This window comes from Camelus bactrianus, chromosome 3 (assembly GCF_048773025.1).
Source record: "Camelus bactrianus isolate YW-2024 breed Bactrian camel chromosome 3, ASM4877302v1, whole genome shotgun sequence".
Taxonomy (NCBI): domain Eukaryota; kingdom Metazoa; phylum Chordata; class Mammalia; order Artiodactyla; family Camelidae; genus Camelus; species Camelus bactrianus.
This window is the reverse complement of record NC_133541.1, coordinates 38690742-38712347: the sequence shown is the minus strand read 5'-3', so window position 1 is coordinate 38712347 and position 21606 is coordinate 38690742. Positions and strand designations below refer to the sequence as shown.

Below are 21606 nucleotides of genomic sequence, written 5' to 3'. Positions count from 1 at the left end.
AGGGAAAACACTGGTGTTAAAGCTCTCCACAACTGGAACTTTTGATATAGAAGTACATGTGCATACATCTCCTAGCTTCTATATGTGCATCCTATATACAGAGGACTAAAACACAAGTGGGTGGACTTTCTGCTAACAAGAAGTCTATGGAAAAACACACCCACTGGATGGGAGGTTTTCTCTAAGAATCTTTCAAATTTTAGGATTTTAAATTTTGGTCAAATACATCCTGATCAGAGGGAGCTACAGTTCTCTTTATTGTCTCAAATGAACAAGGCTAAGTATGCTGAAATCATTAGACAGGTTAAATATTCACTCAAATCAATTCTGCTTTCCTCATATTCACTCTCCCAAGGTTTGTCCTTTTTGGTTCATTGCATTTTGTTTTTTTTTCAGCACAGACAGCTATTCAGAGTAAGAAAGACTAAACCTGCCAGTCAATTAAGTACATCAGAAACACAATTGCACTGAATTTTTTCAGAGGATTGAGGAAGTTATATAAGCATGGGGAGGACTGGAGGAGGACAGGGCAGGTGAAAGGTGCTGGGGGCTGGCTTGGAGGACTAGTACTAGCCACTTTGCACAGAGGAGACTGTATGCTAAGTGCTTTACTCAGGCCCAGCCTCATAATAATAATAATAATATGAATAATAATATGAATAATAATATGAATAATAATATGAATAACTCATGAAGTAGGTGCTTTATCACACCCACTTTATAAACAGGAAAACAGGGTAGACAGAATAAGTAATTTTCCTAGTCACATGGCTATTAAAGGATGCAGCCAGGGTTTGGAACCAGGTCTGTATGACTCTGAAGCCCAAGGTTTTAATCAGCACATGTCTAACTCAAAAGTTAAAAATCTCAATCACTACCCTATTCACTGGTGGAAATGGGGAGAATGGATTTGAGAGCTGTCAGAAAGGTAGAACACACAAGAGCTGGTGTCTGACTTACGTGTGAAGTTTTTAAATATTGGAAATAATAAATCAGATGAAAAAAATCTGTGATTGTACCATACTTGAAGAGCTTCAAGTTTTAATTTGAAAGTTTGATTTGTGTATATATATAGGTACATATTTCACCCGGGAGCAATGATTTAGTGTCTGCCAATTCAGTGACTTGATAGCATGTGGCTACTGTGGATAATGAGAACTAACTGTACATGCTGCCAACATCCACCACACCACAGAAATTCCTGGACATAAATACATATATATCTATTTCAAGGAGGATATGCCTTCATGTTATTTAGATTGATAGTTAAGGAGAACCCATGAAAATTTGCCTCCTGCCAATTTTAGTAGAAAGAAGTAATTTTAATCTCACAGTTACCTTAAATATCAAAGCAAGATGATTGGAGTGTTTCTCTGCATTCCAAGGTGGTTTAGCACAAGCCATTTCTATTATAGCACAGCCAACACTCCATACATCACAGCTCCTACCATACTGCTGACCTCTTAGTACCTAAAATAAAGCAGAGAGTTAATCTGGAAATGACTCATTAAAAAAAGAGAAAGCCATTCTGCCGTCATGGAGTGTAGTTCTTTTACTTCAGAGCCAAACAATGGTACAAACAGCAATTTCACAGACTACCTGATACCTCATTTATTTCATTAATAGGCTTAATCTCCTATGTGGCACAAAAATATTTTGAAGGATTGTGAGATTCTGAAGTCGTATCAGAATTTCAAAGCAGCCTCAGTGTGCCTAGTAAACAAACTACAGGACAAGATGACAATCAATAATCACTATTTATGAACACAACAGAGGAGGCTGAATTCAGAAGAGCAATGCTTAAACAACTTCAGCTACTACTAAGATTTGCTTTTGTGTGCTCATCTCCCTTTGGCATAGAGTGAACAATTTTTAAAATTTCTATTATGTGTACTTTGGGTTTACTACAAAACAACCACTATAAATTACCCAATATTCTTTGTTAGAAATAGGTTTTAAAATATTTGCTTAAAGGCTATGGAAAGGCAGGGATTAAGGGTCTGAAATCAAGGATATCATTGAAACCTTATCTTTAGGGCCATGAACTTCTAATTGGTAAGCATACAGTGGATAACACAGCAAAATTATTTGGCATAATGTGGACACAGAACTCTAAAATATTTTCTTTCATCACACTCAAAGCTGCTTCTCACCTCAGGTGCCATAAATGCAATTGTCCCCAATAATTGTCCCTGAAACTCTCCTGCACCAGTTCCTTTTGATGCCAGTCTGGCTGCAGCTCCGAAATCAGCAATTCTTAGTCTCTGACCTGTGCTATCAATTAGCAAATTGGCACCTGTCAACAGAAACAGCAAATGCCCTTATGTGTTAAAAACAAAAGAACAGATTAAAAACTCAGTAAACTACTACTAATGAAATAGGACAACAACGAAAGAAGTGAACTGCATGTCAGAGGTTCAGAGAAATCTACTCTCCTCACTTTATTACTAAATGGCACACGGGTCTCCACAGTATAAACTAAATAAAATCCAAAGCCTCAGAGGGAAAATCTGACAATGCATCAAGGCATAAGGAACAAAGGCAGAGATTTAGTAAAACTTTATAGTAAGTGTTAAACCTTTAATATAAAGATTCCTAACAAAAATCTTTCCTCAAAGTTAAAATTTTAGTGTAGTTTACAATTTAAGACACAGTTCTGTTGAAACATACTGACCTAGACCAATTCAAACTTTATACTGTAATTTCATAATTACAGCTTAATAAAAAATTAGTGTTATAAGATTAGTTGAATGCGTTTTGTTTAATACTAGCTAAAGCCATTCATGTCAGGAAACCAAAGTTGCTCTTAATAAACCAAACTGCAAAAGATGTGAAAGGATTTTTCTTAAAAGATTATAATATCCCAGTTATTCTAAATAAACCCAGGAACAGGAACTTCTGGGGAGGCAGTAAGACAAGGAATCAGAGACCTGGATTCTATATCAGGTTTGCCATCAATTAGCACCTCGGCTGTGGAAAATTCACAGCTTCTCTAGGAAGGCAGATTATATGACTCTAAAGGTTCTTTTCACTTCTAATAATTCTAGTGATTTGAATTACTCAGGAGAAACAATCCCATAGTTGATCTCAAGTCAGAAACTATCAACAAAAGTCCAAGTTTTAAAATGACATTTGTTTTCTGCTTATTGATAACAAGCAGATAATAATTAAAAGAATTCCTACCTTTGACATCTCTGTGAATGATCTGGTTTTCATGGAGATATGAAAGGCCACGAAGTAATTGTTCAGTATAGTTAATAACTACTGATTCCTTGAAAGCTCCATATTTACTGAGCAAATGAGCCACAGACCCCCCTAAAGACAAACATGTAATAACAATAATTTATCATAAATGTAAGCCAAAATTAAAATTGTTTATAACACTTTGGTTACATAAGCTTGCACAGCATGAGCTCACATTCACATTTGAAATGTTAAGTTTATAATCTGCATCAGAAGGGAAAATGATTTAAAACCTAACACAGTCCAGTAATCTCAGAACCCAATCAGTTAGGAGACATTTTCACAGAACCTTCATAAACTAGTTTTCTGGAAGGTCAAGATTTCAAAAAGCTTTAAAAGTTAACAATTTTGGATGGAACTGTTTCTCATATGTACAATTCACCGCTCTGTCTTTTTGACCAAGGTATCCAAAATGCCTTTCTTAATGACTTAAGTAAACAGTGGTAACATGTCATTTAACAGAAGCTAAAAAGAATGGGAGGAACTAGAAAACTCAGAGTCAGGCTTCATATCCTACTGTTTACCAGTTCTGACCTGGGATAAGTCACAAACTCAATAAGCCTCATTTAAAAGTGTTTATAAGAGTCAACCTATATATAACCATCAACCCACCTACAACCAACATCAGAGAATATACTAAAGAACTGATTTGTAAATAGAAATACATTCTTCCAATCTGAAAAATCTAAGAAGTTAAATCGCGCACTTAAGTATTCATTACATCCCGAGTCATTTATTTTACTGTATATACTGTATAATACAAAATAAAACTCAGTCTTTATTTAAGTAGATGACAAGGTTCAACATTATGCTTCAGTGCTAGTTTACCTTTCCAAATTATATCTTAATCAATTTTATTTTTACAGTCATATTAAAATGTCTCCTAAATCTGTCCAATTAATGATGGAAAGATATGGATCTTATCATATCAGGCTTAAAACAATTATTCCTATAAAACAATGGTACACAATCATTTAAAAGAAACACTTGAATAAGCTTCAAAGGTAAAGGTAATGAATATTTTATTTATATTTAAAGAAGGACTAAATATTTACAGTTTATACTACTATGTTGGGGCAATTTGCTTTTAGAAATCTAAACTGTTTAATAAAAATAAGTGTTCATTAAATGGTTTTCCTAAGTTTACTATCAATGGAAAAGCTCAATCTATGTACTACTATTTGTAATTTAAAATACAAACATACCTGCCATCCATTCAATGAAGAGATTATAATTGCTCTTCTCACATGTGGCTCCCAACATCCTAATGATGTTTGGATGATTCAGATGGCTCATCATTCTTATCTCTTCTCTTAATGCTTCTACTACCTCTTCTTGCTCAGAAGATGTATTTCTGACATATGTTACCTGTTTCAATAAATATGTTTGCAAAGTTTTGAATTCTGATGAGTTTTTAATTTATAATTTTCACTAGCAATCTGATCTAAAGTGGACAAATCCAAACTAGTTTATATATTAATAGCAGTTGGCATTTATGCTTATGGATACAATATAGATAATTTATAAAAAACCAAATCAAGTTCTTTCAGATAATAAGAATCTAACTTAAAAAGCAGTGAAATATGAGGAAATATTTAAAAAAAAAATAGTGGGACATGGCCAATCCTTCAAAACTATCCGAAGACAGTAAAAAATGAGAAATGCCCAATCACAGGAGAAGAACTAACATGACTTAAAAATGAAAGCTTTATCATTTTCATATCTTGTTAAGCATGCTTACTATAAAAAGTAAATCACAGAAATCCCAAGATGATGCTGTACCAGTAACATTGCTGAAAGGAGTATGAAACCACACCTCTATTAACCATAAAAAAGCACAAACAAAAAAACACAACCTCTATAAGGACCACCTTGATGGTGCATCTTACTACAACAGTAATGCTTCTACTTTCAAATAGAACTCATGATGCTTCTGGTGTTTTGGCAACATCTACTTTGAAATTTAGTCTTCTGAAAACTTAAAAGAACTGAAATATTTGCATGTTGGGATATGTCCTTAATTTTTTTATTTGCTCATGTTTCATTTTTATAATTTTAATCATTTATATGCTCACTAGATATTTACCTGTTTAACAGCCATTAAAGTTCCAGTTCCCACATCTTGAGCCTGATAACAAGAAGAAAATGCTCCAAGGCCTATCTGCTGACCTTTCAGCCATTCAGTGTCTTCTCTGTAAGGCTGTTTTGCTTTGGTATGTCCTGGTAGAGTCTCTGGTGTCTACATATTAAATGAAAGCAATCTTTTTACTGTTAAGTTAAAAGAGTAAGAGTTCATGAGATTAGCCTGGCAAGATATTACTGTTATTCAGTCTTGCTTCCCAAACCACCTATAAACTTGACCTCTGAATGGACAGTGTTGGTGACCAATGTCAAATGCATAAGTGATCACCATTGTAGAATCAACCAGAAATGCCTTTGAAATGGGCAACAAGTATTCCTATTCAAATAATGATACAAACACTGTTGTATAATTAATTTTATGTGAAAAACCTGCTTCTGATGGTTAACTCGTTAAAAGCCGTATTTCTGAATTAGACTTATTTTTGCACAATCCAAGGAAATGCTCCAACCTCTTAAAGAGCTATACTTACATCCTGTTGAATAATGATGATATCTTCTCCATTTTCAACCTGTAGTTGAGGAACTATGGGGAGGGCATCCTGAGACGCTGACATTGCCATGGCAATTGCTAAAGCTTCTTCTTCTTCAGCCTCCATCTTTTCTTTGCACTTTTGATTATGATTCACATCATCTTTGTAGGTATCATCATTTTCATCCTTTTCAGGAGACAGCACAGCAACTTCTGATTTAAAAGTTACTGTTGTGTCACTTGAAGGCATAGATGCTTCAAGAAGGTCCTCAATACTGGAGTTGAGCTCTGTATTGACATCTAATCTGCATTTCTCCTCTACTGGGGTGAACACTGTCTCGTCACTGGGTATAACGGCATTACTACTACTGCTGCTGCTGCCAATGCTGTCATCACATTTGGAACTACTGTTTAAATCAAGTGTCATGCTATTTTTGGAGGCATCTCCCTGTTTACTTGTGTTACTTGGGGTAGGTCGAGATGGCTTTGGCCTGTGTATATTACTGGAGGGCAGGGGTCTTGACTGAGTAAAGATTGGGGAAAGTTTATCTGAGTCTTTGTTTTCGGAAGAGTTTCTCTGGAACTGTAGAGAAAACTTGCGCTGTGTTTGAGGAGATGCAGAAGGTATTTTGCAGGGAGCAAATCCCTGAGGTCTATGCTTAGAGACATCTGTTATGGTGCCAGCTGGTACAGATGGGGAAGATGAAGAAGGGGTTGACAGGGCTGGGAACATTAATTGGGAATGATGTGATAAAGGAGAGGAGTTCAAACACTGACTGTGGGGTCTGCCTTTTGTTTGAACCATTGGCTTTGGTTGCTCCATTGTTGTTGAACTAGGAAGTCCTACTGAAACACTGGCCAGTCGGTCAGAAATGTCCTCTGAACTGGCACTCAACTTTGTAGCACATAATCCTTTTCCAGTTTTCTCTAAATAGTCTGTGCGCTCAAGGGAACTGTTCTCTGTGGCTTCTGGATAGCTGTTAGGGACAGATGCCTGCAAAAGGCTGTCACATCGACCATCCAAAGTGTCTTCTATGCCCAGGTGGATGGCCTCAGCAATTTCCACCTCATCTGCAATATTCATCAAACGACGACGCATTCTGGTAAAATGAGTGGAACTGGAAACATTCAGCATTTCTAACAGTTTTGAAAAAACATGGGGTACTGCAGTAACCATTCTTGCAGAACTCAAATATATCCTTCGGGAGAGTTTACCAACCATTGAGTGGGAATTATCAATAGACTGTAGAGCAAAGGTTAAGAGGGACAGCAGCTTCTTATACCTGAAAGAAAAAACACATTCAATTATGAAACAAGTTAAAATTAATGTAAAATATATACAAATAAAAAGATGGTACTAATTTATATCTTGTACATTAAAAAATCATTTCAGTACAAAGAATCCATACCTTTTAAATTAGATAGTCTAGACTTCAGGTGTTTATGTCAATCAGATATTAAGGTATTAGTAACCTATATATGCGCTGTAATTTCTGAGTCTTTCATGAATCAAATGTGTCCTCCTTTGGGGGTGGGATGAAGTAGGTAAGAAGAGGAAAAGTAATACATTTTCGGAAGAAAAATTACCTGACTTCAACAGGTTCAGCTTGTGAAACATCAGTACTGACAATATGAGGATAAAATTCAGCAGGAAATTCCAACAGCAGCCTATCTATGAGACAAAGGCGGCCCAGGAGTTCTTGCCAGTTGTTTGATTCAGTTTGGTTTCCAAGAATACAATTTAAGACGTAATCAACACCGCCAATACCAATGGATCCTACAAAAAGTAAAGTAAAAATAAATAACTGAAAAATAGTGACATTAAAATCTAAAACAAAACATGATCAAATGGTATAGGGTCAACAAAACTACTCTGAATTATATTAACTTAAAGAACTTCTCTTAGATTCCTATTTCTAATGTTAGCTGAGTCAATTTACAAAATTACTTCAAAATTCTGAAGCTGCCCTATCAGAAATCATGGGATTAGACAGTCTGCTCAGGAAAATGATAAAACATGCTATAGTAATTTTAAGTAAAAAGTTATTACCAGCTTTAAGTATTTCTCTGCCAACTGCCAACTCTCCTGCTTGGCCTTTGCACAATTCCAATAGTGTCGATATAGACAGCTGACTTGTGCGACTAAAAATGAAAGGAAGCAATATCAGATTTGGATCTTGGATAAATATGCGTTAAAAGGAGAGTAGTAATGTAGTGATGTAATGCCTTGTGAAAAGGTGGGAACAAAATGTTTTCAGAAGTGTTTGCTTTTCCACCACTAAAATCACATTAATGATGTCAGCATGAATAATATTTATTATTAGATCTAATTTCATAAATTTTATCTTATCTTCTATGTTAAACACAGAATATTCACTACTGGCTCTTGACAGCAAGTGTTATTTAAATGTCAAACCAGATAAAGGGTTTATTTTCATTATCATATCTTGTTAAAATAAAGAAGACTCAAGACATTATGATTTCTGAATTTTCACTAAGATCACTTGAATTAAAAACAAAATCTTCCCATCCAAAACCTTTATATTCTCTTATATAGCCAGAGTGAGTTCCAAATACCATAAAATCTCTTTACCATATTTCTTATGATGTTCAGTCATTCAAGTGACCATGCAGCCTAACTTTAAAATTTCAGAAAGTGGGCAGCACAACAAATGCTACAAAACCACTGAAGTTCTCAGAAAGAAAAATCTATTGTAATATTAAAAAATGAAATGATTTGTCTATGCATTCTGCAAATTACTTACTAATTTGCTTAATGTTTTTCAGATATTACGGTATTCTAAGCAACAAGAAAACTTCTAATACAATCTATAGGCTTGTGTAGAGAATAAATAATGGAGGCAAAAGATGGACTTCATGAGATGAGAAACAAGTCAAAGTTAAGTGCTTAATTTTTGAGACCCTGTACAGACTACAACATGTGACTTAGGGAGGAAGACAAGGTTGGACTGAGAGAGCTCCAAAAGGGTGTAATGGCAGAGGTAAAACAATAGAGATTTGATCTGCAGGGATATGAAGAGATGAGAATTGCCAAAAAAGTGTGTACTGTAGCTATGTTTATTATAGGAAAAGTGGTCTTTCCCTCCCACTTTTTGGAAAGGGGGTGGAGGGAAGATAATCAATGGTCTAATAAAAGCATAGCTTGTGCTCATTTTTACTATCACCATACCTCATCTCTTCATACCTCCAATTAGGGTTACTCCTGTTCCTTGCTGATTTTTAAGGATATTGCAGGGATCTATGAAATTTTTGTTGTATTGTTATTTGACATAAATTGTCACAGAGTAAAAGTCCATCGCAAAGAAAGTAATGGAAGGGTTTGTTTTTTTGTTTCTGATAATGCAAAGTAGGTATAATGATTTTATTGGTTCCCATCTTGTGTAACTCATTCTCTACAATGAGATTATACGTTATACATATGTCAGCTGTTTTTCTTATCAATTGGATTTTAGTTTAAGATACTACTTTAAAATAAAAGAGAATCAGTCATAATACAATAATGAGAAGGTCCATGCAGTTTGTTAGCCTGGTTTTACTTGCCACTAATTCTTCTCCTTAAAGAGCTTTAAGTATTACATATTAATTTCAAATCTCACATTAGAAAACAATATTTGAAGCCTCATCTAATAAGTAGATATTAAATACTAGATGTGAGGCTCCATGCTATTTTTTTTATTGAAGTATAGTTGATTTACAATGTTGTGTTAGTTTCAAGTGTTCAGCAAAGTGATTTAGTTATACATATGTATATATATTTTCTATTTCAGATTCTTTTCCATTATAAGTTATTACAAGATATTGAATATAGTTCCTTGTGCTATATAGTAGGTCCTTGTTGTTTATCTACTTTATATATAGTAATGTGTATATGTTAACCCCAAACTTGTAATTTATTCCTACCCCCGCCTTTCTCCTTTGGTAACCATAGTTTGTTTTTTATGTTTGTAAGTCTATTTCTGGTATGTAAATAAGTTCATTTACATCTTTTTTTTTTTTTAGATTCCACATGTAAGTTATAGCATATGATATTTATCTTTATCTGTCTGACTTACTTCACTTAGTATGATAATTTCTAGGTCCTTCCATGTTACTGCAAATGGCATGATTTCATTCTTTTTATGGCTGAGTAATATTCCATTGTGTACACACCCCCAACTTCTCTATCCATTTATCTGTCAATGGATATTCATGTTGCTTCCATGTCTTGCCTATTGTATGTCGTGCTGCTATGAACATTGGGATGAACATATCTTTTGAAAGTAGAGTTTTCTCCAGATATTTGCCCAGGAGTGGGACTGCTGGATCATATGGTAAGTCTATTTTTATTTTTTTAAAGAATCTCCACACTTTTCCATAGTGGCCGCACCAATTTACATTCCCACCAAGAGTGTAGGAGGGTTCCCTTTTCTCCACACCCTCTCCAGCATTTATTATTTGTAGACTTCTTGATGATAGTCCCTGCTAGCTTTTAATAAAAGAGTATTTGAAGCAGTTCATTAACAGGGCCTTACCTATTGACGTCTGCACACTTGACTAGGATGGTGTCCACAACTGGCCGGAGAAGTCTTTGCAGTTTGATTCTTTCTGCCAAACTATGGCAAGGAGTATATACTAGCATGGCTCTCAATGTTTTCTGGGAGGAAAAAACTGAAGGTCAGTTTAACTACATTTAAAAAGCATCAGAGACAATGGCATAATCTGAGACAATCTGAGAAACAAAATAAATAATGATAGAAACAGATTATAACCCATAAATAAAATAAGAATCCACAAGTTGATACTGATACAAATAAAAAAACTGAATAAAGAAATAGATAAGGTAGAAAGGAACTATTTCTGTAATTTTTAAAAGTCTGAATTAACTTCAAGATGACAGTTATTTTAAAAAGAAAATGAGAACAGAAGCCAACTTGAAAGAGCTCCCAATGGCCAAAGCAGGAGTAATTTGAGCAACAAAATAAAAGATGATAGTACTAAATTATAACTCACAGTATAAAATAAAAACCCATGAGTTTTGGTGATATAAATAAAAAAGTGAATAAATACATAAACGGGGGAGAAGAGACAGCTTTTTACAGAAGATACAGAAGGAATAAGAAAAATAGAAAATCACCAATAGATCCACTGACATGCTAAAATCTGTGGTCAAATGTTGAAGACAAACAAGATATATGTATACTCTCCAAGTATCTCCCCCAAGACATTTTTTAGTAGTAATTTTACAGTGCCCAGTAGACAGCACCTTAACCAAGTGATGAAGGCTAGCATCACCAATAATAAGACACAATGACACCATGTACCCCCTGATACAATGTACTGAGAAGGGCACATCACCTCTGGAATTCTTGCAAAAAATGCATAAACAATCTAATCATGAGAAAATAAGATATACCCAAATTGAGGAACATTCTCAAACTAACTGGCCAATTCACTTCAAAAGTGACAAGGTCTATGAAAGACAAGGAAAGACTGAGAGATTGTCACAGATGGGAAAAGATTAAGGGGGCATGACAACTAAATGCAAAGTGAGATCCAGGATTGGATCCTAAAAAGAGAAAAAAGACATGAATGGAAAAATGTGAAATCTGAATAGTCTACAGTTAAGCTGTAAAGGATATTGTTGGGACAACTGGGTATATTTGAATATAGACTTTATAGTACATAATAGTATTGTTATTAATGTTAAATTTCCCGAGTCTCTTGACTGCATTGTGGCTATACAGAAGAATGTATTTGTTCTTAAGACATACATGCTAAAGTATTTGAAATGTCATGATGCCTGCACATAGCTTTCGAATGGTTCAGCAAAAAATTACATGTGGGAAGGGAGGGGAAGGGGGAAAAAAAGAAGGGCAAGGAGGGGAGAAAGGGAAGAGAGAGCTCTAAGGGCAAGAATATTTCTGCCTCCATTGTGCCTGGCACACTAAATAATTGTAGGGGAATCAGAATACAGTATTATTCACAGAGTCCCTGAACTCCAGGAGCTCACAAACTCAGTGGGAAACTATCTGAACTTAATAAGAAATAACCAGACAGAAAGGCAGGATATTGAGCAGTTAAGTATGTCTGAAGGTTTGTGCTGGAAAATAGTAAGAAGGGGTAAAAAGTTGAACCAAAACAACTGGTCTTCTTCTATAGTATTCTGTAGTATGCTGGTCCCTCCAGATGCTACATAAAAAAACAGACCATGGTAAGATAAAATTGGGAATTAATGAATCTTACCCCATGATTTTATAGATTCTCAATGTATGCTAACTTATTGAAGGTTCCTAGAAGCCTTTCAGTGAACAGACCCATTTCACCTCATGTAATTCAGTGTTCATCCATTTTAACTGAACACAGAACTCCTTCTTCAGGGAACTTTTCATAATCCTGCCAAACTTCCAGAGAATATGCTTTAGGAAATGCTGCTGAAGAAGCAGAAACCTTAGGTTTCTGAGCTGGGGAATAATCAAAGTAGCAGTTAAGGAATAATGATGGCTACTGTATATTCAACATTCTTACAGTGTACTAGATATTATGGCTAGAGATTTCTACACAATCTCATTTCAAACCTAAGTGATAAATATTTTCATTATTTTATAGGTGAGAGAGCTAAAGTTTAAGAGTGCTAAAATCACACTGCTAGCAAACCAGAGGACCAGAATTTGACTCAAGGTCTCTATGATCTTGACCACACATCCAGATTAACAAGTAGATTATTCAAGTATCCCAGTTGGGATGATTAATTATAAGGTGACTTAATTCTGATTCCGAAGTATTGTTCATAACCACCATGCTATACTACCTCTACCTCTCAAAAAGATTCATCAGGTACAGCTATTATAGCATGGATTAGAAAAAGATTGAGAAGCAGAGAGATGACTGAGTTAAAAAAAAAAAAACATGAGATAAGAATTATTCTAAAGTGGTGTTTCTGAACTGGGAGCAATTTTGACCCTCAGAGGACATTCAGCAATGCCTGGAGACATTGGTTGTCATGACTGGGGAGAGGAGAGGGTTGCCACTGGTATCTAGTGGGTAGAGGCCAGAGACGCTGCTGAACATCCTACAATGTGTAATACAGCACCCCTAACCCCCAGCAAATAATTATCTGTGTCAGTGCTAATAAGTGCTGAAGTTGAGAAACCCTGTTCTAAAGATATATATATACACAAAATGGGGAAAGTCAAATTAGCTTCTGAAATTACAAACAAAACAGCCTCCTCGTCATTCCGTCCCACTCATAAAAGACAACTTCTAACAGGTTGAACTAGAAAAACAACTCAGTAATCTATGTCATGGAATCCTCTCTTGCGAAAAGGCTTCTGAATTTCCATACAACAATGTTTATTAAAAATCAGTTCTTCTTAATGTCTGCTAATATCAAATTTAAAAAAATCAAAGTAACTTTGATTGCTTTGCTATCCTACCCATAAAGAATTTTTAACTTGCTCATGTGTAAGGTAAGGCAAATGTAAAGATATGAACAGCAAAATATTGCTACTTAAGGGGAGAAAAGTAAACAGCATATAAGAAAACCTCAACAGATTAAAACAGTAAAATCCAAAGGAAGAGATTAAATGGAAAATTGCAATTTCCTGGCATTATGAAATAAAAACAAAATTTGGATTTTCTGAAATCAGATAGTCATTTTACTGAATTGTAAAAATGGTATCTACAAACTGTCAAAAAAAAAAAAAAAAACAAAACCCAAACAAACCCACAATACTATGGTTATAGAATAAAGCTACTTACTAAAGCAGCAACGTAAACTTTGTAGACAGGGTCAGCACAGACCATTGACAAAACGTTGCAGCATGCCTCTACCACGTCTCCTGAGATACTGGTCTGGGAAGACCCACTAGCAGCTCCAGCACTCGGGCTGCTTCCGCCGTTGCTCCCAGAATTTCCAGTGCTCTCCCCATTTGCCAATAGCAGAGCCCCACTAACATCGTGGGAAAGACGCCTGAGAGCCATCTCTCTTACATTCCAGTTTCTAGAAAATAAGCAGCCAACGAGTTCCATTCCAAATACCTATCAAAAACAAACAAAATGAATTCAATGTGAAGAAAAACTAATGAACCTAAAGTATTTTGAATTAAGCATGATTTTTAATTACTAGAGGGAAACTGGACATTTCTTAAATTTTCACCATACTATACAATTTTCAAATACATAAATAAGGAGGAATTTTATATTCAAGTTTAACTGGTAATTATCAAAAGTCCTTAACATTTATTAGCGCAAGTAAAATTAAGAGAATGAACATTAAGTAGATGGATATATATGAATGCATTTCTGTACTCCTTTGCTTACCACAAAACAAAACAAACAAATCTGTGAAGAACCCCAAATTTGTATTCATATTAAGGTAGTTTACAGAGAAAAAACTGAAGCAAGATTTAAAAAAAAAAAGCCAAATCAAGAAAGGCACCTGGGTGGGTATTCAAGAGATAACAGGATTTCTCCTACCAATGATAATGGTGCTTACCTAATTTTTTGTCTTGTACAAAAAGGTTAATAAAAAACTATAAAAAACTACAATGAATGGAGTGGAAAAAAATCAAATGACTAAAGAAAAGCATTCTATGATGAAATCAGCAAAAGATAAGGATATAATTAAAGTGCATATTATTACAGTTATTATCACCATGTCTGCAAAGCCAGAGAGTCCCTAAAGGAAAGAAAGGGTTCATGTCTTGACATTATGGACCAGTTAGCTAAAAGTAAACTTAATACCTAAGATAAGATATTATAGGAAAAATTTCTGAACATGAGAGTTGAATAAACACAATTTTGGGGAAAACAAATCACAACATATTTTTCATGTGTTCTGTGTTAAAGTGATAGTAAAGGAGAATAAATCAATTAGAATGTTTGAATTTATTATATGCCTGGCAGTGTTAAATAGCATACCCTATCTAAGTCTTAATTATGTCTTATATGATGTTCTAATTTTAAAAACTAGGAATATATAGCCTAGTCCAACCTAAGCTTAAGCAGAACAAACTAGACCACTGCCTCAAAAAAATGGCATCCAACAGCTCAGTTACCAACTTGAGAGTTTTCCTGAGGACTCAAGGGGCAGGTGAGAGCCTATGTTAAATACCATTAATGAATGAGATAAATAGGATATATTTATTAAGTTGACAAATTTTATTAGATTCATATTAGGTTTTTAACATGCTGAGAAAAGAGAATTCAAAAGCTGCAGGACTATAATGATCATAAAAAAGAAACGGAAATAAATTTTACTGATACACAAACTTAATGAGTTATTGTGTCTGTTTACAAATTTAATATTTTTAAACAGAATTTACCAGATTATCAAAAATATTTTACTTTACTACTGTCTACTGGAGAGATTATCTGGTTTTGAACTCTGCATTAAAAAAAAAAAATGGACTAAGCAGACAACAACAAAATCATCAGAATCCAATCAACTGATAATCTGATTTCCTGGGAATGAAAAAGCATTTAAGCAGAAGAGGCAGTCAAGGAATGGAAACTGTCCTTACAAATAAAAATGACTAATAGAAGGTAAATACCACATATTTTTTCTTATTCATCCACTTAGCAATTATTAAGTACCTAACATATGCCATGAGAATACAGAAAGGAGAAACTGAGTTTAAATGGCAACAAACAAGAAAAATGACAGCAATTATTCGCAGGAATGGGATTAAACACTGGAACAAGTGGTTCTAGTGTCTATCCTTGGATAACTTTTTATGTCTGTTCAGAAAGAGATGTTTCTAAAGGTGGGAGGTGAGACTACAAAGAATTTTTGCAGTTTAAGCTCTATAATAAGTGGCATAGTAGTAACACCAAAGGTAAAATTAAAGTTTTTCAATGGAATAAGAGTCATGATGGAGGCAAGCAAAAGTACATTCTCATATTATAAACAACTAGGAGACAACTACATTAATTAGTCTATAAATGCTTCTTTGAGAAATGAAGAACAAGAACGAGTTACCTGAATCCATGGCTCAGCTAAATCTTTATAAGCAGGAGGGATCTGCTGAGTTCCATAATGAGTAAGGTTAAAATTGCTCTCCTGATTCCTTCGTTGTGATCCAGCCAAGGGGTGCTGCTGTGTGGTCTGCTGCTGTGCAGCTCGCAGAGAAGAAGGGGAATCCACAGGGCTTGACAACTCGTGGCTAAATAAAAAATTAACAAAGCTTGCTAAAAATAATTACCAGGTTTAAATAACACTTTGAGAACAATTTTATTTCTTATCAAACATAACTCAAATCATTAATTCAAAACGGTTACCTGTAGAAATCATGGGATCGCCACTTAGACCTACAAAGGGGACATATTAAAGGCTCTCTATTTCTTCTACATTCTTCTGCCCCTGAAAAATTAAAGGAAAAAAACTTACAAAAATATAAATGTTTAACATTAAATATTTTTGTAATAATTGTTCATAATAGCTAGTACAGGATTTAAATGGAAGGAACCTCAGAAAAATCATCTGATATATGTTTACCTAAAAGCAGGCAGGCACAGCATGTTAAATTATTCTGATGCTTGTAATTTTTGCAAATGCTGTTTTGTTAGTTATATAACATGTACTCTGTTTACTGTTTTTCAAAACATTCTGCCCACTTGATAACCTGGTAGTGCTATTCCAAAAGTTGCTTTGATGTCGCCCTCTCTGTAATGCCTGCCTAGGTCTTCTTTTACTCCCTTTCCTCCACGTGCACCTTCCAGATCAGAGTTGTTTCTAACTCTGTGCACGCCTTCCATTACCACACGAATCATAGTTTATAACATTTCTTCACTCACACTGCTCACCTCCTAAGAGATCTTAAACACCAGTTTGTTGAAAACTTCACATAGGACCTAGATATGCTTCTCTTCTTCTCTCACCAGTCTCCCCAAAGGCCATGTTAAAATCCTAAATAATATAGCTTATACGGTAACTGTGTTGGGTAAACACAGGGAGAAAAAGAGCCACATACAAATTGACATGCAGTGGTGGTGCAGCTTGTTCCTGCAGCCGTCTTCACATACTGTCAGACTTTCTTCATCAAGCATGCCCAATAAGCAAATAGGACACATCTGTTCCTCTTCATCTTTTATACTGTAAGGAAGGGGAAATGAAAGCATTAAACATGTAAGAACATAACACCGAATTTATAATGCCGTATGCTAAAAACAATTTTGGCTTCTTTAGAATATGAAAAAATTAATTAGAAATTCTTACTTAGGAGCATCTAATTAAACCATTTAAGAAGTATTTCTCCTATTAATATACAGCAATTTTTAATCCGATTCCCACCACCAGTAAGAGTACATTTACTGGATCAATGAATATAAATGTTTTAAAAAGTCACATTACTTTTTTCCAGAGAGGCTATACCACTTTTTTATACAGTAAAGCATATCCTTAAAAGAACTGAACTAACTGTCTCATTACAAAGGATTTAATTCTGTAAATAAATCTGACATCCATATATATTTTTTAAATGAGTATTTCCTTAGTTATTAAGTTGTCTGGACAATTTTCACATGTTTCTTAGCCCCTTGAAATTCTTCTTTTGTGAAAATTCTCTTCATGCCCTTTGCCCACTTATGTACTGGATGCCAGGTTTCTGTTTCCAGCTTTTATTTTGTTGGTAAGGTTTTATTAGTTATTTTTTATAAGCATATTCAATTTGTCCCAATTCTCTTTTTTATTGTTTCTTATATACCATTTAAAATTAATGCAGCAGTAAGACCTCCGGATTAATTTGTTCTCTTTTTTACTGATTTTAGTCTTAAAATATTTATTTCAGATATAAAAATTTGTGATTACATGAAACAGTAATAAGATTACAATTTCTGTGGTTTCCCCCTGGGATACTGCAAATGCACATGAATCAAACTCCCAAATTATGGCCAGCCCTATTTAGAGGGTACTTTTTTTCATCCTGGAGAGAAACTTTCTATTTTAACTTTTGCTACCTGGTTTTAAGCATTTATTATTTTTTTCCAAAATAAAAAGCTACAGAAATATCAAAAGGAGAAATGCTCTAGAGTAGTTTTGGGTCAGGAAGCTTGAGAAATAAAGCTAACCTTTTCATTCTATTTGAAAGAGATGAGGAGTAAGAGAAGAGTCCTGAACTAGAAGTCAAGATACTCAGGTTCGTTCAAATGACTCTTTTGGCTTCATTTATCATTGAACCATGTAAAGTAGAAAATCTCTAATGTCTCCCAAAACTCACAAAACCCCCATTCTAAAATCAATTCACTTTATAAAAACTAAGAAAATTCAAATATTTACTTTTTCCACAGATGAAAAAAATCTCTCAATTCTTTATCACACCCTTGTCCTGATATCACCACTTTCTATTCTTCATGAATTTTGAAGTACTTACAATACTTAAAAGATTGATGGGATGAAAATGGGACTTAATCACTTAGACCAGTGCTTCTCAGACTGGGGTGCCTGGGAACACATGGGAGGTGCCCTCCTAAGAGAAGTAGCAGTCCTTTCTGGAGTAATTTTTAAGAAACTCATTTTTACATTAAAACCAATAAAGAAATCTTGGAAAAGAAAGAAAATTCATGTGAATTTTTATGATAGTACTCTAATTTTTTCATACCTGTCATACTGGGTTGCATTTCAGATCCTTCAGGGTTATGAGTTTATTCTTATCAGTAACTAGGCAATGGAAAAGTTTGAGAAGCACTGCAGATTTTAAGTAATAACTATGATTAACAGCTACCATATCTCTTAATGACAACTGATTATTCTCTTTGTTTAGAAGAGTCTGCTTATGTTCTCACAGATGAAATAGACTGTAATGAGGATTCCCTGAGAGTATCTATGAAAGAAATTAGGATGTCATGAAACTTAAAAATCTTGTATTTGGAAATGATTTTGGATAATCACTTTGCCTTGAAAAACATTTACATAATGCCTCAGCTTCATTATCTGCAAAAGTGATAAAAACTACCTAATGAGACAACATACTAAGTGCTTGGCACAAAGTAATGACTGATAAACAGTAGCCACTTATTTTTTTACCTACCACGTTATTTTTCTTATGACATGGACATTTATTAGATTCTGATATTTAAGGTACTATTTTCAACACTGTAGTTTTCAAGACAAAAAGTCTCTCTCTATATATATATCAGATGACCTTTAATATTTTTTACCCTTGAGTTTAACTTGAAAGACAAGATTCAATAGTTAAACCATTTTAGAGCAACTTAACAAGTATATACTTATAGAAATTATCCCTAAAATTAAAAAGTAACACTGGATTAATGTTTTTAATTCCTTAAAAAGTACTAACCTGTTTTCTGAACTAGATGTAGAAGTACTAGATGATGACAATGTATGAGAATTTGACATGCGTGAAACAAACTTCTGGATGGTGTTACGAGATGGAGCTTTGATCCTTGAGCTACGCCTACTGTGATATTTCTGGAACAAACTCTCAACCTAACATTGAAAAAAGACAGTAACAATGATATTTGTGCCATAATACACATATGAAGAGTTGAATTATTTGCCTTTTATTTAATAAGTTTTTCATAAAGCCAATTCAAGAGCTTCAAAAGTAAGAATACATACAGCTTACTAAGGACAGTATTTTTACAGCAGGTCAGTGTTTACTTTTTTTCAGTCTATAAGAAAAACCTAATTAGTCAATAGATGATAAGAGAAGTATTTACAAATATCAAGTAAATCTTACATACTTTCACACCTTTGAAATGACCACTGTTTAAATTCAGAGCTCATGGAAAAACTTCAGGAATATACCATAAAAATTTGTTGACAGTTTTATTCTAAAGCATTTATTAAAAATTACCTCAAAATTCTTTAACGTTTTTCTCCATAACATTGGATCTGAAGGTTCTAGCTGAAATACCCGGAGCATAACAAACAGCAGATGAATGCAAAATGTTCCACGCCCACAGCTGCAGTTCTAAAGAGTTTAAAACAAACAAACCAACTTAGGGTTTAATAACTCTGCGATTCTATTAGAATTCCTAATTTGGTTCTATGAAAACTCCTAACTTGATCCTTTTTAAAATATTTCCAAGTTTATTATACTAAACTTTCTATTAATTTGCTTCTTATCCTTAATAGAATAAAATATATAAGGATATGCAAGAAAAGCCCACAGCTATCTCCATAAATTAATCTCTTATTTTTGGTTTATTAAATAGACCTAATTTTATTCTGACATATATTAAATCCTAGTAAAACCCTTCATAAATACATTAAATAAATATGTTTATTAGTTTCCAAAATATATTTTAAACTCCCTTTACAAGAATTACATAATTGATCTAAATTTAAGAATGTTATAGTGTATAACTCTGAATTAGGACCAGATACCAATAAAATATAAAATGGTGACGAATCCTACCTGAGGCCCGATAAACACGCGGTATTTATTGTCTGGGCTGTCTCCTCCAATTAAGAAAGAGTTGGGTCCTATTTGCTGCAGTAAGTACAGCCTGGCCCGCATCACTTTGTTTACGCGGCGGTTTGTTTCCTCAGGGCTATATGGTGAGAAGCCATCTGGTGAAGGCGCTCTTCGAGGTGGTGTGATTCTCCCGCTCTGAAACTTCACAACATTTTTAAAGTTAGGTTACTTGCTCATTTCTCGATAAGAAACAATGACCCCAAAAAAGCCATGTAGCATTTTATATTCTGAAAAAATGGCCCAAGATGCAACAAAATTCATTTGCAAATGCTTTTGTCTGACATAGTTATCATGAGTAAACTTCTTCTAAAATCTCAAGACACCTAATAATAAATCTTTGGCCAAGAGAGACAACTATGTGGTAATTTTACAAATTATAAATATCTGACTTCTTTTTAACGTATTTTGTAAACCAAAATAAAAACGTAAGAAATTTGTCTCATAAGCAGGCAAAATGCCTTGTTTTTAGTGATAAAAATTAAGCATCCAATTCCCTGCCTTCCACTTAATGCATTTACCAAATGTTGTTTTGTGACTGGTAATTTACAAACAGCACCAAGAAATTCCTCCCATGGTACACCCTGTGGAGAACTAATGGCAAGTGACTCTTCCCAAATTAAGACATCTTACTGGAGGCTGATGAAAACTCTCCTATAGTGAGGGTGATATATCACTCTCACTCTACTCCACTGATTCCTCTAGAACTTGGTCTTTTCATCAATGCCCAGTGGAAATTCTAGTTTGGTGCCTAACTAGTTAAAAGATAAAAAATATCGGTGAGAGCAGGAAGCAACTAGAAGCCGCATACAGTGCTGGTGAGAATGTAAAATGGTGCAGCTGCTTTGGAAAACACGATCCAGCAATTCCACTCCTAGGTACAAACCCAAGAGAAATGAAAAGATATGTCCACATAAAAATGTGTACAGGAATGTTCACAGTAGCATTATTCACAATAGCTAAAAGTGTAAACCAAATGTCCATCAACTGATGAGTGGAAAAACAAAGTATGTATACCCATACAATAGGATATTATTCTACAATTTAAAATTGGTAGAGTACTGATTACAAATTATACCATGGATGAACTTTGAAAACATGATGCTAAGTGCAAGAAGCTAATCACAGAAGATTATACATATTATATGATTCCATTTATATAAAATGTCCAAGATAGGCAAATTTAATATAGACTCAGAAAGTGGATTAGTGGTTGTCTAGGCCTGGGGAGAGACTGGTCTGGGGTTTCTTGTTGGGGTGATGAAAATGTTTTAAAATTGACTGTAGGGGTGGCTACAACTCTGTGAATATACCAAA

General features: G+C 34.3%; 1 protein-coding gene and 1 long non-coding RNA gene across 4 annotated transcripts in view; one reads left to right on the top strand and one right to left on the bottom strand.

Annotated features, from left to right (window-relative positions):
- Nucleotides 1-21606, top strand: part of LOC105077798 (uncharacterized) — a 199052-nt gene that overhangs the window by 35028 nt on the left and 142418 nt on the right. The window lies entirely within an intron of this gene.
- MAP3K1 (mitogen-activated protein kinase kinase kinase 1) overlaps nucleotides 1-21606 on the bottom strand; it is a 66640-nt gene that overhangs the window by 2670 nt on the left and 42364 nt on the right. For all 3 annotated transcript variants that reach the window (XM_074358521.1, XM_074358523.1, XM_074358522.1), the window contains exons 4-19: nucleotides 20233-20433; nucleotides 19669-19785; nucleotides 19150-19298; nucleotides 16825-16946; nucleotides 16133-16214; nucleotides 15834-16017; nucleotides 13613-13891; nucleotides 10387-10508; nucleotides 7905-7996; nucleotides 7442-7631; nucleotides 5856-7137; nucleotides 5330-5482; nucleotides 4449-4611; nucleotides 3184-3315; nucleotides 2154-2296; nucleotides 1339-1470 (exon numbers count right to left, since the gene is read on the bottom strand). In XM_074358521.1, coding sequence (XP_074214622.1) covers nucleotides 1339-1470; nucleotides 2154-2296; nucleotides 3184-3315; nucleotides 4449-4611; nucleotides 5330-5482; nucleotides 5856-7137; nucleotides 7442-7631; nucleotides 7905-7996; nucleotides 10387-10508; nucleotides 13613-13891; nucleotides 15834-16017; nucleotides 16133-16214; nucleotides 16825-16946; nucleotides 19150-19298; nucleotides 19669-19785; nucleotides 20233-20433 — 3543 coding nt within the window. The remainder of the gene's footprint in view (nucleotides 1-1338; nucleotides 1471-2153; nucleotides 2297-3183; nucleotides 3316-4448; nucleotides 4612-5329; nucleotides 5483-5855; nucleotides 7138-7441; nucleotides 7632-7904; nucleotides 7997-10386; nucleotides 10509-13612; nucleotides 13892-15833; nucleotides 16018-16132; nucleotides 16215-16824; nucleotides 16947-19149; nucleotides 19299-19668; nucleotides 19786-20232; nucleotides 20434-21606) is intronic.